This window comes from Trematomus bernacchii, unplaced genomic scaffold (assembly GCF_902827165.1).
Source record: "Trematomus bernacchii unplaced genomic scaffold, fTreBer1.1, whole genome shotgun sequence".
NCBI classification, from domain to species: Eukaryota; Metazoa; Chordata; class Actinopteri; order Perciformes; family Nototheniidae; genus Trematomus; species Trematomus bernacchii.
The window spans coordinates 8,886,527-8,904,376 of record NW_022987582.1 but is presented as its reverse complement, the minus strand read 5'-3'; the positions used below and the strand labels follow the sequence as shown (position 1 = coordinate 8,904,376).

Sequence of the window (17,850 nt, the reverse complement as noted above, 5' to 3'; positions counted from 1 at the left end):
CATTTTTGACGGACATAGCTCACAAAAAAGATCTGTCCACTATAACGTTAGGTTAATGGGCTAACAGATGCAAGATTATTATACCTTTTAACAAAAATCATTTTGATCAGCACAACCGTCAAAGTCTCGGTTGCTTCTATTTTAAATTCACTTGTCTCAAGATGTATTAATACCTAAAAAGGTTCTCACAATAACAAACATTCACTGTTCAAGGACCATTATTTATTAAAAGAAAAAGGAAATCAAAAACCAAGCAATGCATACCGGTAGTATCTGGAAATGTTTGATTTTCTGGTGATGGCACAACGTGAGCACAAACGCCTTGGGATTACTCTGACTGACTCTGAGCAGAAACAACCTGTGAAACAAGAGAAAGGAAGACACTGTGAGAAGGATCCACCGACTTGATTTTAAGTTAGGAAAAATATAAATAATAACTCTCCAGTAAGGTTTTTTTTTTCAGATTCAGTTAATAGGAAAAGTGTGTCAAATCTGTTTTAGCTCCAGATCCCTTACCCATCGACTTGTCCCTGCTGGTGGATAATGCGATGCGATTCTTCTCTGGTTATCCTGCCGTGGAACCACAACTGAGCTATGTGGATGACTGCAGAGAATAATGGAAAACATGTATTTAAAATACTTTCTAAATACGCTTTAACCGACAGAAAATGTGTAAAGAACAAGATCAAGCATTTTGTAAATGCTTTTGCGTTTACCTGAGCTTAGTGAGGAGTGGTGTAGAGGACTGTGGGAGCCTAATACGTTCATTCGTTGACTCCTCTTCTGAGAGAGATGCCACAAACAGACAAAACAACTGGGATGAGTTCATGATCTGGTGTTCTTGATATTATATAAAAAGTCAAATATCTTATGGACACAAAAAAGTCAACACCTACAACCAGAGGAAAACTAAACCTGTATGAATAGTTAAGCAAAAAGAAAAGGTGTCATCTGTAGTGACCATTAAAAGGTTGGCTCCATTTGAACAGAAGCTGTGTCTCACCCTCCATGCATGTCCCTCCTCCATGGCAGCGCTCTGAGCTTCTACAGGGTTGTCAATCACCCTGCCTATCCTCCCTGAGAAATCCATGGCCACAAGGGAGTTTTCCGATACACTCCGCTAGGGGGAGACAGAGTTCAACAGTCAAATGTTGGATACAAAGGCAGGGAGATAAGTGCAGCGATGTACAACTGCAAACACAGGCAGAGCAAAAAAGTTTCAATTTTTCTTTAAATTGTCAGCCAAATATCTAGAGCTGTTCCTAGTGCCTGCATAACAATAGTATTCACGTACAATGAATGTTTTGCTTATTTCAGAAATCTGGGAGTTAGTAAAAGCAAAGTTGATCAGTAAACTTACCACAGGTGCCGAGAAGTGTGAAAGTAATGTTTTCCTTTGTTGGGGAATCTTGTAGTTCTGGTACAACAGAATTCCATACTGTAAAGGAAAGGAGAGAGCTGGTTAAGCAAGACTATCACAATTCTTAATGACTGTGGGGTACACTTAATCAAAAACGTTGTTATATAGGACATTTATTATGGCGTTACCTTAAAGAGCCGGAAGGCCATCATCCAACACGTCCTGCCCTGTTCATCGTCCGCACACAGCATCCTCAACTCCTTGAGCTCCCCTCGACATTTATTGGGCTGTAAGTTAACATTTGACGGAATGAGAACACAGATCATTCATAATAATCACTACCAGCACCCCAACAATAATACAAATGTAACAAATTCAGGGGCAGCAGCACAGGATGTCAATCATTCCTCACCCCATAACATTTAATTGGACATCAGCTTTATGTCACTCACCCTGATACAGAAGCCGTAGTCTGACGGTGCTCCGTGCTGCTTTTTGCCTGTGGTGACAGTGAAGATGTTACTGTCGTCAAGGTCTGCTAGAAACTGTAGATGTCTGGGCTCCTGGAGACAGAAATAATGAATAAGTCAGGAGGTGACAGAGAGACACAGACCAGAACAGGGACCTCCATCGATAAAAGGCGGATTTAAAGGTTATAACATTTCACATATTTATGCTGTTGAAACTTTAACATTTAAATGTTACGCTTTGCAATTATTTTCTGATAGGTTAAGACTGTAGTTACAAAGTAAAAAAAAAAGAACATGCTAAAAAAATGACACGGAAAAATATTCTGATTTTGAGTTTCTGTTACCTTTGAGGTTCCTTTTGTCGAGCAGTAGAGTCCCGAGCGCCGAAGGAATATGTAAACTTTCTTCCACGACTTCCTTCCCACCTCCTTCACATACAGATACCCCTGGATCTCTGGACAGCTACTGGTCGCTAGGAAGTTCTGAGGGAGGAAAGGAAGGGAATAATGATTACAACATGCATCTACAGCAGGGGTCGGCAACCCCTGGCACGCGTGCCACCAACGGCACGCGGCACCGTAACCAGTGGCACACTAGGAATAAGTGGAATAAGTGTACAAAATATTTATTTTAGGATCCTGAACGAGACCGCCGCCAGAGCGCGTCTCCCCGTTACCTGCAGAAGGAAGCCATGCACGCAACGCAGCCCCACTCAAAAAGGCCGATTGCGAGACGTAACATACATGACACTTTTCTCTGTGTGCGGCAAAACAAGCTCGCCAAAATCGCTTCACCAGTCTTGCAGTATTTTAAGGTGTCAGAAAAAGACAATAAAATAGCGGTATGCAGCGTGTGTGAAGCAGAAATCCTGCAGCTCTGCCCGCTGTGACGGACCGGTGAGCGGAGCAGAACACACAAGAGTTAGACCTAACACACTTAGCTATTTGATCTACCTTTGGAACTAGTTATAAATATATTTATTCTTCACTGTCACTCATTACTGGATCAGTGAGCTGCTTGAGATACTGGCAGGCTGTCAGGACAGAGAGAGAGAGAGGGGGAGAGAGGAAAAGAGAGCGTTCCCGTTTTATTATCCAAAGTTAATGTAAACTTGAATAATGTAGGCTACTTCATTTGAATGTAACAATTATGTTGGTTGCTGTTTGTGGAAGCGCCAGTGAATGAGCCCCATTAACTGAGTTTTAAACATCACTTTTCGTCGAGCTCTTCAACACCCCCCCCACGCTGATAAACATTTTTTTTTAGAATGGCACTTCATATCAAAAAGGTTGCCGACCCCTGATCTACAGTATATACACATTTGGAAAATATGATTGTGTTATATATATTTTGGACAAAAGCTGAATCAATGTGTTGGACATGTTGGACTATGTATTCTCTCTATAATGTCCTCCATCAAGGGCCCTCAGCCTCCGGAGGGCAATGTTGGATCACATCTGAAGCCTATAAGCTCTGTGTCCCTGTCACACTCTCAGATACTATCAGCTGTAGCGGACACCATCTGTAGAGGCATCACAGATGGAAGGCAATTGCTTTTGGTCAAAGAACACAGTGTCATTTGGGCTCCTTGCATCAGTGCAAAACTGACAGATGATGGTCGAGATGGGCGGCTGCTTGAGTGCTTACACAGAACGGTAGCAACCACTATGAGGCAAGACATTTTGCTGTTGTCTGAACAATCTTAGGGTGTAGAGTCTTGAAGAGGGCAGAGGAAGGCAGACAGGATCTTGACTTTGGCATGTGTGTATACATACACAACTTAGTATATAGTTTAAGCAGCAAACAATCATAGTTTCTATTTTAAAAACTAAAGACAAAGTGTCCCAATTCCGATTGGAAACCCCTTAAGCGTAAATTGTCGAGTAGGTGTATGAAATACTTTGAATTGTGGTTTCTATTTTTCACTAAAATATCACACCATAGAGTGGCAGGTTGAGCTATTTGAGGTGATTTGGAATCTGTGGCTTGTGGCTTGAAGGCAAACTGCTCCAGAGGACTCAGTATTTAAAGCACATGTTCCCCAGTGTTTTGGAAACACCCCACAGTGGGCCTCATGCATGAGCAGGTTCTGAGCTTTTCGGAGCGCACGCTCACACGCGACGTTCATTCAAACCGCTTTCTTTTTGAGGTTCTACAGCCTTCTGCTTTGCGTTGACAGGTGTTTCTTGCATAAATGGCAAATATTGCTAACACCTGGTTGAGCTCGGGTCAGAACCCTCTCGGTTTGGACAGCACTCCAATTGAGTGCAAAGATCTTGTGTTTAGAATAAGTCAAACACTGGGGATTCCTGCACAACTCAGGCTCAACACATTCCCCATTCATTTATTGACTCCTCTATGTAGAGCATAACGTATGTATGATCAGCAGGGGACTTAAAAGCTTTCTGTGAGTGGCAAGGATGAAGGGATGGATTCCACTTGTGGTTCTGTCTCTGACAGCTCCATTACTAGACACAGGAGAGAGCCAGACTGCATGTAAACCCTCCGTCCATTAAGAACAAAGCTCTTCAAAATCCCGAGAATCTTTTTGTCTGGTCTCCTCCCAGACTTTTCTTCATCTCTTTTGTGAAAGCAGTGGATGGCTCATGAGTGGTCTGTGATAAGAAGCATTAAGACACACAGGTGTGAATTTGTGCTGTGCAAACATATGGTGGGTACATGAAGGAACTGTATGTTCTATTTCTGACTGCCTAATTCCATCCATCGCAAGTGTGAGGACTGCGGTGCGTGTGCAGAGACAGCCGTGTGTCAACAGGGGATCAACGGTAGTTATTACTGCAGGCTCTGACGAGACACCCTGTCTCAGGGTCAGAGGTGAGGTATGTCAGCCTGATTGTACAGTATGCAGCGGGTGCTGACTCGGAGGTAAAGTAAGCTTTGTGCGTGTCAGGAGGAGGAGAGAGACTTAGAGAGTGACAGAGAGGGAAACGTGCGTGTGCTGCTCATACCTGGAGGAGCTGAGATGGTGGAATCGTACGGTTGGTTTCCTGGCACCATGCAACCATTTGCTCAGGGAAAAATGTCTGGGGGAAGAAGAAAGACGAGAGAGATGGAGACAGACAGACGGAGAATATTAGTGACTGTGACAATATTAATTATAGGTTAATTATTAGGTAGGAATTTGTGAGGGGGAAGAAAACGTTGCGCAAATCTCATTAGTACGGTCAGCTGTCATAATATTTCACAAGATCCCAAAACCAAGTGAGACACTCTGTCCAACGAAATGTCTTTCATTTCCGAAAGGCCACTCTTTAGAGCAAATTACACGAGTAAACTCCTTACTTGAATCTTTAAAAAAATGACAAAAATGCAAAGACACAGTCCACGAATAGCTGCATTTTTTTTAATTTAAATTTTAGGGGTATTGGTTTAACTTATATCAAAAAGACAACACTGAAAGTGACACAACATGATAAGAAATGTTTTAAAAAAAGGAATTTACCAGGGGGTTTCTGAAGAATTCATATTTGGCATAGTTCTTCCTGAAGAGGAATCTACTGTCGCTGTTCATAGAGGCCTGGACCTGAACCACCAGCTCGTGGTCTTCTAGACAGCGCTCTGAGGGGACAGGCAGAGAGAGGACAACAAGGAATGAGGTTAGCATTTATTATTCTATACAATATATGATTACTATTACAGAATTGTCAAATAAAATGAACATTAATATGACAGTCAACGGAGCTAATGCAATATGTGAATATGTGTATTTCTCAATATACTGCAGTCTTAAATATTACAAATGTTCCGAGTAAGCTACACAAGCACCATGGAAAATACATTTGATTTTAGAATTAAAGGACCAAAAAGTCGAGAAACACAACCAAATGAAACGGAAAGAAAAACCACACTGACTGCTTCGCAACAAGTAATTTTTTTGTCTTTTTTAAAGCAGTACTCTTATTTCCTTTAAAACACAAATATGATTGATCTAATATGGTCCGAATAACACTGAAACAACACTTAAAACCAGTGCATTGTTTTGTTCAAAATGTTTCATCTTTACATGTCAAGTTTGTTCCATGTGTTGTTATGCCAACAAGATTCCAATAAGATTTTGGTCACAGTTACCGACATTTGCACTTGGAAAGGGCAGACTTTAACAACACCATGTGTGGATACGCCTGCTTGTGCCATAATAACATTGGCCAATAATCAATTCAACATTTAAAAAAAAAAAATGTCAAGGGCTAATCAATGAATCTGAATTTTATGAAAGGCGCACAATTGTTGTGCCAAAATACCATAAAAAAATAAAATAAAAAATAAGTATGGTTGTGCTGCAGAGATGTCCCAGCCTACACAATTAAATGAACAGACCAAACAAAACACAATCACGTTTTTTATAATATATTTTTCAAAATAGATACGAATATTTTCCCAAAATAATCAACCGTACAGTAAATGGTACTAAAGGCTCTAAACATATACTTTGGCCAGCTCAGTGGTGTGACAGAATATTTAGAAATGCAGGTTGCTATTAATGGCATGCACTCATCACACAAGTTGTGACTGATGATCAGACACTGGTCTTCCCCTTTCAAAGTGAGCAAAAGAGGCTGTGATTCCACTAAGAGTGTGTCCTTGTATGGACGTGTTCAGAGGTCCTGGTGATTTATATTCTGTGCCTGCCAATGCTTCGACCGGTCATGACTCACTCAATTCCAACAGCCTAACAAGTCCTCTCTGACACGTCTTTAATAAAAGACATCCTTCCTTTCCCCAGTAGATCTAATTAAAATGCTTCAGCTTAACTCACTTCTGCAATATCAGTGTTTTCTCTGATATTGGTTTCCTGATGTGGAATAGAGCACTTCAGAGATGTGTGAGTGCACAGCTCTCATCATTATCTCATTTCATGTTTTCCCCCTCTGTCACGACTCTTCTCTTTCTCTCCGTTTCATCTTGTCGCCTGTCTGATGAGTCACTCGTGCTCGTGACAGTGACTCACCCTGGCAACACTACCTCACTGTCCCAGAGCTGTTAACCTTTTTGGGGTTGACAAGTGGAGGTCAGTGTTGCTTATCTCAAAGGGCCATTTCATCCCATTCAGCAGTGAGTGGGCAGCGATGTACGGGAATAGGCTTCTCTATTCAAACACGCTATTGTTCGGGTCTCTCTGAAACTTCTATTCTCGTCTACCACCCAACCACATGTGCACACATGAAGGATCACATAACATGTATGTGCAGTGCAGACGTACAGTCTGCACACACGTAGGATCATGCACATACACAAGCAGTACTTTCACAAACTGCATAACTATACAAATATATTTGAGAAGATACAGCATGTCAGCAGATACAGTTTGTTGATCAACTATGATTCAGAAGATTCATTTAATTTACGACAACTGTTATCTTTTAGGTGGCTCCGTGAACATACTGTACAGTATACACACTACTAGAATAAAAACATCAGTACTATACAAATAAATAGGTTAACCACAATGCAACAACCACAGTTAAAGTAACTTGGAATATCTTAGAATGGTAAATAATATGCCATACAATGCATTCAATGCACAAAGGAGTAACATATACCATTAAATAGAACTTGACATTTACAAAGATACTACAAATTGTGAAATGAGCACCATTTTTTGAAGTTTTTCATAATTTTGTTGTGGACACAAACTCAATGCAAATGGATAACCTTTTGAAATTGAACAGTCAGCACACTGTTGCTTTATCACATCCCATCTTCTGAAACTCCTGAACATAAAATATGGCAAGAATACGGGTGCAGAGCAGGTGCGCCGGAATAGAAGGAGGGCTATAATAGAATAAGATTACTCTGAGCCAAAAGTGATGTCATTTACAACAAGCCCAGGTAACTGTGTTTGGCAGCATCCTTTTGGCAGCATTGATGAGAAATGTAATCAGATCATGATGGATGGTGAAATATTAGGCGAGAGTGTTAGGACCTGCACTTTGAATAATGCAAATATATTTTCAAAAAGTTTCCTGAGGTGACAGCACATCAGGCAAGAAAACTCTGTTAGTCGTGACAGCAGAATTCCACTTTTTTCCACCATGTCTCTTCCTACAGCATGTACAGTAACAGGAAAACTGCTCTAAATAAAGCTACACCCCCTCCTCTCCCACATCTGTTAAACTGTAAAGACATGAGCACAGGCTCAACTTGTCTTCCATAAGTGCTTTATAATCGCCCTCTCCTCAGGGGGAGGTTGGGTTTTCTAACGTTCAGCTGACCACAGCTTTTCCAACGTACAGTTATACTGCCAAGTCTAACACAAAATCAGCCCGACAGAAACGCAAAACACTCTTCCGTGGTAATGAAGCAACACATAAAAAGATGCTCTACACTAGGGATTGATCAAGGGTTTTTAAGACTACTTTTCCTTACAAATTGGTACAAAGACACCAAGCTCAGTTAGTGCCTCCACTTTCTCAAATATCAAACAGTATTCCTGAATCCATGAATAATCTACTGTGTAACATTCTACCCAGTGCTAATGTCAGGCCAACTAAAATGCAACAACTAAATCTGTATAATCAAATGAAATGTTCTGCATAGAATATGGTTCCTCATTCCTGAGTATCATGGCTTTGACCTTATTATGCTGCATTAGTCATGAGGTCTGTGTCTGATGCACTGAGGGCTTCTATTTTAAGGAGAGTGGTGATTGTTGCTCTTGGTCTGAAGAAACTTTAACTTGAAACATGGCCTTTTAAACTCTCCATCAATCTTTTCCATCACCTCTCTGCAGTGTCATTTATAGAACTGGATCGATAGCATTACACCAACTCTGACACTGAGAGAGGCACAAGTCAGCCAAAGGTTTGATACTATGTTCATCAGTCGCATCGTTGTATCAGTAATGATCCAGGGATCACCAACTACATTTGTCCAAGGGCCAACATTTATCCAATAGACACTTTCGCAGGCCAGCGATTTTTATATAGCCCATAATTTTGAAGTTGTTGACCAGGGGGGGGGGGGGGGGGGGGGGGCTAGTGGAGCACGCTCAGGTACTGCGGAGCGCATAAAGCTTAGCAGACTCACTTCGAGGCTACTGTCCCGCAGCTCCTGCCTCTCTGTTGGACTCTGTCGTAGCGGGGCTACTGCTGCGGAGCGCATAAAGCATACTCTTCACAACGAAGGATCACTTCAGGGCAGGGAAGGCTACGCAGTACGCAGGCTACTGTCCCGCAGCTGCTGCGAACGCACTAACGCCACAGTCACCCCTGTCATGCGGGCCGGATGAGAATGTCTGGCGGGCCGGATGTGGCCCGCGGGCCGCCAGTTGATGGTCACTAAATGATTACCTTTACTTGAGTATTTCAATGTTTTGGTACTTTTTACTTCTACTCCACTACAACTCAGCGGTAAATCATGTACTTTTAGTCCACTACATTTATTGTAGTCCTACACTCTGGTACTTCTTCTTTTACTTAAGTACACAGTCTGAGTACTTCTCCCACCTCTGTAGGAAAGGCTTTCTCCACGTATGGAAATTATGCCAGAGCAATAACTTTTGGAAATAGATCTTTAATTAACATAATTGTTCATGCTGCTTCAAGCATATTATACACCGGAGCCAGAGACAGGATAGGCAACACTCAACTAAACACGTCATATTCACTTTACTCAACTAAAATGTTCTCCTAAATATTAAGCAGCTCAATATTTGTCTCGGGTTTTTCACAGGAAACAGTTTCCCTTCCTCGTATGCTTAATACTGCACTACTCCATTGACCTTTTACACAGCCATTGTGTTAGACATGATTAGATCACTGGACATTATGGCTCTGTGCATTTTCTGTAAAGCATGTGCATGCACTCATGCTTGAAAACATGCCTGCGTGAGAATATGCGCCTGTCTGCCCAAGTATGCAGACATGCATTCATGCATACATTTATGTGAATGCACCTGTGTAAGTCAGTGATTGTATTGCATGTCTCAGCCCACCCAAAAATCCATGATGTTCTGTGTGGGTTTGTGAGAGTTTGTCCATGTTCTGTGTGTGTGTGTGTGTGTGTGTGTGTGTGTGTGTGTGTGTGTGTGTGTGTGTGTGTGTGTGTGTGTGTGTGTGTGTGTGTGTGTGTGTGTGTGTGTGTGTGTGTGTGTGTGTGTGTGTGTGTGTATTTGAGCCAGCAGGGCTCTGCCCCTTACCTAGTCCTAGCAGCGGGTGGTGTTCAACAAGTGCCCAACTGTTGTCGTCCACACAATGGCTTTTATAAACCAGGAGCTGGCACAGGTCCCTGGCTGTCATGTCCGCTGGGATCTCCACCACTTTACCCATGCCGTCTTCACTGAAGATCTTCACAATCTAGGAGGAGAAAATATAATTTGAGTTAACTTACATTAAGAGGGATCATTTCAAGGAAGTCTGGTAAACTAGAGACGGAAGTGTTTCAAAAATGAAATCTTAAAAAAGGACAAAAATGCTGTCAAACCAGTTATAAGGATGTCCTTGATGTGAGGGAAATTAAGCTTAAGATTAATAAACTGTTACATCTGTCAAGGATACATTTAGCATGAGATGGTTTGAATTTACATTTTTATGGTAACCCCAGAAGGAACTCGTGATAAAGTCATTTAACACAAACCATTTTTTGAACACTCGGCCTAATAGGTGGGTGAAGCCAGCAATTTTCTTCAAACACTAGCACAGTATTTATCATATAGCGTCCCATACAATATAGAATACACAGGCCTGTAATTATAGCACACAATAGAAAAGAACAGACATTCAAAACTATGTAGCAATTGTGGTGTTAGAAATCACAGACAAGCAGTTCTTATAGCAACTTGTTGGTGTAATATAGAAGCAAATAAAGTGCAGTGCATAACAAGCGTCTGCCCTTGTGAACACAAAGAGGGGCAGTATACACTGAATGGATACTGTACTGTAGCTTAAGAGGAAGTTAGCATGGTGCTTCTAATTATAGCTTATTGAAAAAGTGTTTCTTTCTTCCAACTTCATAGACACAGGTATATGTTTTGAGCCAGTATTAATCCAATCCAGGAATTACAATCATTTGTATTTCAGTTTACATTAATAATACTGACTCAATACATACTCAGATACATATTTAGCCACTACTGACCTGTACACTGATAAACTGTATAGCAACAGTGCATCAGGCTCGGAGTAGGTTACACTCTAAGATCTCATCCGTGTAAGAGACATCAATTTACATCCAGATATATTCTTTTATATACTGGAAGCCTTGACTTGTTGGAGATCAACAAAGCATCAAGGAATTATATTTCCCATAACACATTTAAAGTGGTAAATATTCCTTAATTTCCTTATCTTTGCTTTTCAAAAGATAACCATATAATCCCATGTCCCACAGACAACACAAACAGCCTCCCTAACCTGCAGATAAATCCAGCCTTGTTAGCCTACACAGGAATCCAGCCTACTAATCCTACGCATGTCATGTATGCACACTACTTCCCACATAATATATGACATTACAAAGAAATTCTGTTCCCTTGGAGGGCAAAGAAGAAGTCTGTAGCCTCACAGTTTGTACAAACCAGGCCTGAGGCTCCTAACATGTCCAACATGTTCAAGAAGAAAGGCAAAGGAGCCTCAATCATTCAAAACCGCTGTCCTATTTGACGCCTTATTTAAACTGCTCTGCTCACATCTTGAAAAAAGACAAATTGTCTTCAGCCTTTAATGTATTTACACATTCCATGTCTCGCCCCTGGTAGTACTTCAAAGAGAAATGGAAAGAGAGAAGGAGGCAAGGAAAGGCAGAGACACACAGGGAGAGATAAGAGACACAGAAAGAGAGCGGTCTTACCTCGGCCCGCAATAGGCAGCAGTCCGGGGAACACGAAGGCATTTTTGGAGTGAGCCTGGCTCCCCACACACACACACACATATACACACAGTCACACTCACAGTCACTAAGACAAAATCCGTTCAGTTGTGTAGCCCTGTGTCCTCCAGAGATACAGTGGCGACAGTTGACAGTTGTGCTACCTGTCACATAGCCTGCAGACAGTCCTTCAGTCTATGTAGGCCGCCGGCTCTGTCTTTCCAAAAAAAAATAAACTGTCTGTGTGACCTAAAGCTGCAGCTCACAAGACAGACACAGAGACAGTCAGTGATTGGATGGCAGCAGGTACAGTACAGTGCTTCCAGTGCCGGTTGAGTATGACAACTATCTTTCTTTTTCTCTCTCCCTCTCCCTCCCTCTCTCTCTCTCTCTCTCTCTCCCCCTCACAAAGGGTTACAGCCTCAGCCACGGGCTCCGAGGCACACTGAATCAAACCACACGCTCACCAACCAATCATAAGGCAGCAGCAGGCTGATGTAATCATTCCCACACAGACCTAGACACACACACACACACACACACACACACACACACACACACACACACACACACACACACACACACACACACACACACACACACACACACACACACACACACACACACACACACACACACACACACACACACACACACACACACACACACACACACACACACACACACACACACACACACACACACACACACACACACACACACACACACACACACACACACTCTGATAGGCGCACACGCACTCCAGCAGACACACAGACGCACAGTCATGCACAGGCACAGCCAACTTTTTCAGACCTCTTGCGAGCTTCTCTGCTTCAGTTTATGTGCAGAGCTCTGAGCGAGAGTTTTCATTTGAGAAGGGTGTGGGGCAGTGAGGAGGAGGAGGAGCAGGAAGAGAAAGAAAGGAGAAATTAAGGAGTAAAAAAGTTTCTCTTTGTCGCACTTCTTGTCTCCAAAATGTTCAGAAGTTTTCAAGTGAGGGCTAGTAGGTTTTTCTTTTCTTTCTCTTCCATGCTTCTCTTTTCCTCTCCCTCCCTTCCTCCCTCCTTTCCTCCCTCCCTGTGGCTTAACTTTGAACTCCCCAGTCAGATCTCTCTGCCTCTTACAGCAGTAACAAGACTCATTACAGAGCAAATGAAATGAAACAAACCTGGAGCAGCACTTGAGCACTCAGACCTTCTTCTCCTCCCCTGGTGGCAAGCTTCGTGCCAACATTCTTTCTCACTAAAGAACAAAAAACCTGAAGACCTTTGCACATACATGCACACGCACACAGACCCCCCCCCCCAGCCCTCCTTTTAACTCTGATATTTAATACGGCATCAGACAGACAAAAGCCTTGACACACCCCGTCTGGGAGAGGCGAGAACAGCTTTACTCTGTCGTTGAAGCAACTTTTTCTTGGTTTTCCTATTTTTTTTCAGAAGAAGGAAGAGTATTTGTACATGTGTGGGTGAGGTGTAATCCAGGAATGAGCACAGTTCCACAGAAGGAAGGAGGAAATAGTGGTAGCAGTCAAAGAGATACTACTTCATTTACTATAGCGGGAAACTTTGGGGAGGGATGAAGGAAGGGAAAGGGGGAGTCTGTAGCTGGGGGAGGGGAAAGAGAGAGAGAAGTGTGTGTGTGTGTGTGTGTGTGTGCGTGTGTGTGTGTGTGTGTGTGTGTGTAAATGCACATCCACAGTCACATATGTAAGTGTGTGTATGGGATAGGGAGAAACAGGAAGATGAGAAAAGTGAAGGGAAAAGAGTGGGAAGCAGCAGCAAGAGGGAAAGAGAAAGACTGTCTGGTGACACACTGCAGCAGAATGTGTAGTGTGAATGCTTCCTACTGTTAGCTACAGATCTGGCCTGCACAGCTGTCTGTCTCTCCCACCCACCCCCCTCCTGCCACTACACTCACACAGACGCACACCCACGTGTACGTCACAGTTAGTCAGCCGGAGGGGAAAGCCCCAGGAAGGCTGCACACATCACAAATGCTGCAATACAGGTTCTCGCAGTTGCTCAATAGGGATAACCCTTAACCTTTTTAACATAAAGTTGAATTGTCAGAAGGTTTTGGAAATCTTTTGATGATTGATGACGATGGGATTGTCATCCCCACAATTTATGTTTTGTCATAGTTGTTTTGGGGCATTCTGGACACTGTCATGTTTTCCATTGATGCATATTAATCAAAACACGTTGTATGACCTGGCCTGGCTTTATTATGACAGGTTTCTATTCAAGAAAATGTCTACAGGATTATCATAATCCAGAGGTGGGGTCAAACGTTTGTTTTGCCAAAACTGTTGTGTTATGTCCAAAGTGAAGTTTCAAGCCCAAAAAGTGTTGATTAACCCACATTTGTAACCAAATGTTATGCCATAGTTAGTAGTAACTGTAAATATAAAAACTTTGCTGGGCCACATGTGGCATTAGCCTACCACAGAGGTTCATATGGAGCAGCAGAACTTCTAGCATTACGGGTTCAGTGTGGCGGGGTTTGTAAGTTGCAAGCCAGTGAGGGATCATCATCTTGTCACTAGAATGGCAGCTCTTACTTATTAGTCAGATTAACACTGCAAACAGAAGTGGGATCATGGAGACAAAATTAACCTAAAGTCACATAATGCACTCGCAGTAAAGTGCAGGGAGAACTGACTATTCGATATTTGAAAAAACTGAAAAGGGTTTGTGAACAAATACATAATCATAGGAGATAAAGATAAACATGGACATCCCCACTGTCTGCCATGTCCAAGCGAAGTCCTGTTTCATTTAATGGATGAGTAGAGACTTATACTTTCCATCCTCGTCTTAAGTGAACAGGGACAGTCAGATCTTTGCACACAAATGTCAAATGTTATCCCCTATCAGAGGTAAGGCTTTGTGTAAAAAGGAGATACAGTAAGAATAACTTGTTGCAAGTTATGAACAAAACTCAGTGCAAGTATGATAAGAAACACGAGGAGGCTGAGCTAGTGGAGATGCACATCAGGACAGAGTGTAGGAAGCGGAAAGGAAAAGTAGCGTCTGCCAGGAGCAGCATGAATCAGCAGAAAAGTATCTCTTTGTGACATTATTAGAAACACCTCAACTGTGACTGGTGACTTTAACACACAGACGATACTGATCAGCTGAGAGTGTACATGGATAAGGGCAATGACTAAATGTAGATGGATTTAGATGGGAACTGATCTTTCATTAGCTGTGGAACTCGTATCTTGCTGTGTGGCGAAATCATAAGACTGCCTCGTGAGAGGAAGGAATGAGAAAGCAGACGGAGATGAGAGCAGAGTGAACCATTTTAACTGGCCTACTCTAGTTCTTGGTCTTCTACTTAAAGGCAAAGGATAGTTTTGTTAGTAAAAATACGAGGTACATTAAAGGTAGGGTAGGTAAGAATGGAGAAACCAGCTCGAGTACGCTAGAATTTGAAAGTACACAGCCGAAAATAATCTGCCCCTTCCTTCAGATTTCCTTATAGAGCCCCTCCTCCAACACACACGAACGCGCACATGACCAATGAGGGCACGAGATAAGTTTGGGCACAGATGGAAGGCTGACAGGCAGGTAGGCCATCCAGTTATTTTAGCCGGGCCGGCTAAAATGATTGGTCGTGCTTTTTACAGTACTACGGCTTCCACAGATTACATTTTTGTATGGATTTTTTGTCAAAGCACTTAAGATATTCATTGCTATCAGGATGTTAAGAGCATTCCATGGAATATAACAAAAAGTGTATCTCGAGCCGGTTTCTCAAACTTACCTACCCCACCTTTAAGTAGGATAATATATTTTAAAAGAGAGAAGAAGAAAGAAAAAAGAAAGAAACATAAAGAGAAATAGAAAATGAAAGAAAGAACGAAGTAAAAAAGAAAGAGAAATTGAAAATGAAAGAAAGAACGAAGTAAAAAAGAAAGAGAAATTGAAAATGAAAGAAAGACCCTGAACATGAACTGTATCTTCTAATGTTGCATAAAAAGGAGTAAGTAGTAGTTTTACTTTGTTAATCGTTATAAGACTTATTCAGGGCCGACAGTACAATGAACTGTATTGGACAAGAGAACAGGTCAGCTCAGTAATAAAGAAAACTAGTTGTAATAAGAGCACTAGTCATATATAAATGAAACAAGATAAAAAGCAGAAAGAAAGAAAGTCTTTATCTCCAATGTGCTGAAGTGTGTCTTCATTTAGATGGAGGCGCAGAGAGGAACAGGGCCTCTCAACCTCTCTGATGACTCAGGTCTGATAACTGCCCTGTGATGTAATCCCCCAGGGAGAGACTGAGAACACACACACACACACACACACACACACACACACACACACACACACACACACACACACACACACACACACACACACACACACACACACACACACACACACACACACACACACACACACACACACACACACACACACACACACACACACACACACACACACACACACACACACACACACACACACACACACACACACACACCACACACACACACACACACACACACACACACACACACACACACACACACACACACACACACTCCAGGGAACAGCGCTGTATGAGAACGTGCTTTGTGCAAACTCAGGTATGTACCCAAGTGTGTGTATGTGTGTGTGTGTGTGTGTGTGTGTGTGTGTGTGTGTGTGTGCACACCCAGCAACACACACATCCATCTTTTTTTAAATTGGCTGTTGTTCTAAAAATGGCTCCTTTGGTGTTACGTACACATTGCAAGCTGTTACATCAGATAGGAGTTCCTGTGGCAGTATACAGTTCTAAATGACTATTATCCATTAGGCATATAGAATCCTGCGCACACATCAGGATCCATTTAATGCGGGCAATGTTTTTGAAACAGTTAAACCAGAATAACAGGAAGAAAGTTAGTGATCAAGCATCATGGGGAAATAAACCTCAGGTATTGTCTTTCACAAACTATGCATATGTAAATTCTAACCTGTTTTCGACTCTACCTTAAATATCGTAGCAACAAGGATAATATTTCCACCCAGTGCGTAATATTATTAACATGCACTGGGACGTTCTTGTTCTTAATTTAGCCTTCAGGCTGTGTACAATTATGGCCTACCCTCAACCGAACCACAGCCCTCAAATGAACCATAACCATTTATAACCTCAACATCTGATTAAAAGGCGTGTTGGTAGCAGCATGCTTAATATTTTGAGCATACTGAAATTAAATTGATTGGTCCCTGGAGAGAAACTTGATTGTATAAGCAGAAATCAGGATAAATCAGGATTAAATAGTTGTTGTTTTGTTTTTTTTAAATACAAACGAAAATGGAGTTGAGAAACATTACATTGTTGATTACTCCAATAGAAACAGCTCAGAAGGAAATTTGAGCTACAGTATCAGTTAACTGGAAAATATACATAAATGTATACATTTCTTATTCAAATGTTCATTTCCACCTATCCTTTGCCAAGGCCTCACAGTTCCATTGCACAACTATCTACTTGTCTTTCTAAGTAGATCATTACAATGGGCTTGCTTTTTGGAGGTCATCAGTCTTGCCTAGACAAACCGCTCCACTTTCAACATTTAGCTATATCTGCTCTGTCTATGTCCGACTAAATCCCTATTGGTGTTGCCAAAAAAGAACTGTAGCCATTGTAAAGCTGATTTGGCTCACACGACCCACCCCTGCTGCATATTCCCATTAACAAGTACTTTCTATAAAGCCCATCAGACTGTAATGTGGTGCTGTGTGTGGTCTCGCCCGCCCTTGGAAACTGATGTCCGGATGATGAGATGGAGACACAAAAACCTGAATTGGGCTAGGACAATTGGCCGTCCCAACTCAGCGCCTGTAGTCAGCAGTGGTGGGAGGCACTAGCCAAGAAAACTCTGCTGACTCATGAGGAAGAGACGGTGAACTGTCCCTTGTCATCCAATTACCGTGTCAAATTAAGTCCCAAGACATAGAGGCCTATCTGGGCTCAGCGAAGCAAAAGAAGGCAGAAAGGGATTTAGTAGGCAGGGGACAGAGGGGGGTGGGGGGGGCAGAGAGGAAGGGAGGGATGGTATAGAAATAGAGAGAGAGAGAGAGAGAGAGAGAGAGAGAGAGAGAAGCATAGGAGGAAAAGACTCCCAGAGCACACTGACAATACAAAGTCATGTATGGTGGCAGACTGCCATCACTGCCACTGTGT

General features: G+C 42.2%; 1 protein-coding gene across 3 annotated transcripts in view; it reads right to left on the bottom strand.

Moving 5' to 3' along the window:
- The window catches only part of LOC117480092 (growth factor receptor-bound protein 10-like), a 67,895-nt gene that overhangs the window by 2,550 nt on the left and 47,495 nt on the right, over window positions 1-17,850 (bottom strand). The window contains exons 1-12 of one of the 3 annotated variants that reach the window (XM_034127270.1): window positions 11,638-12,197; window positions 9,989-10,145; window positions 5,294-5,409; window positions 4,800-4,874; window positions 2,175-2,312; window positions 1,813-1,923; window positions 1,549-1,647; window positions 1,361-1,438; window positions 1,004-1,120; window positions 717-783; window positions 517-604; window positions 265-358 (exon numbers count right to left, since the gene is read on the bottom strand). In XM_034127270.1, the coding sequence (XP_033983161.1) occupies window positions 265-358; window positions 517-604; window positions 717-783; window positions 1,004-1,120; window positions 1,361-1,438; window positions 1,549-1,647; window positions 1,813-1,923; window positions 2,175-2,312; window positions 4,800-4,874; window positions 5,294-5,409; window positions 9,989-10,145; window positions 11,638-11,718 (1,221 nt within the window). In that variant the 5' untranslated portion in view covers window positions 11,719-12,197. Of the gene's footprint in view, window positions 1-264; window positions 359-516; window positions 605-716; window positions 784-1,003; window positions 1,121-1,360; window positions 1,439-1,548; window positions 1,648-1,812; window positions 1,924-2,174; window positions 2,313-4,799; window positions 4,875-5,293; window positions 5,410-9,988; window positions 10,146-11,637; window positions 12,198-17,850 lie in introns of those variants that run through there. The other 2 variants (XM_034127268.1, XM_034127269.1) reach the window with 2 other exon arrangements.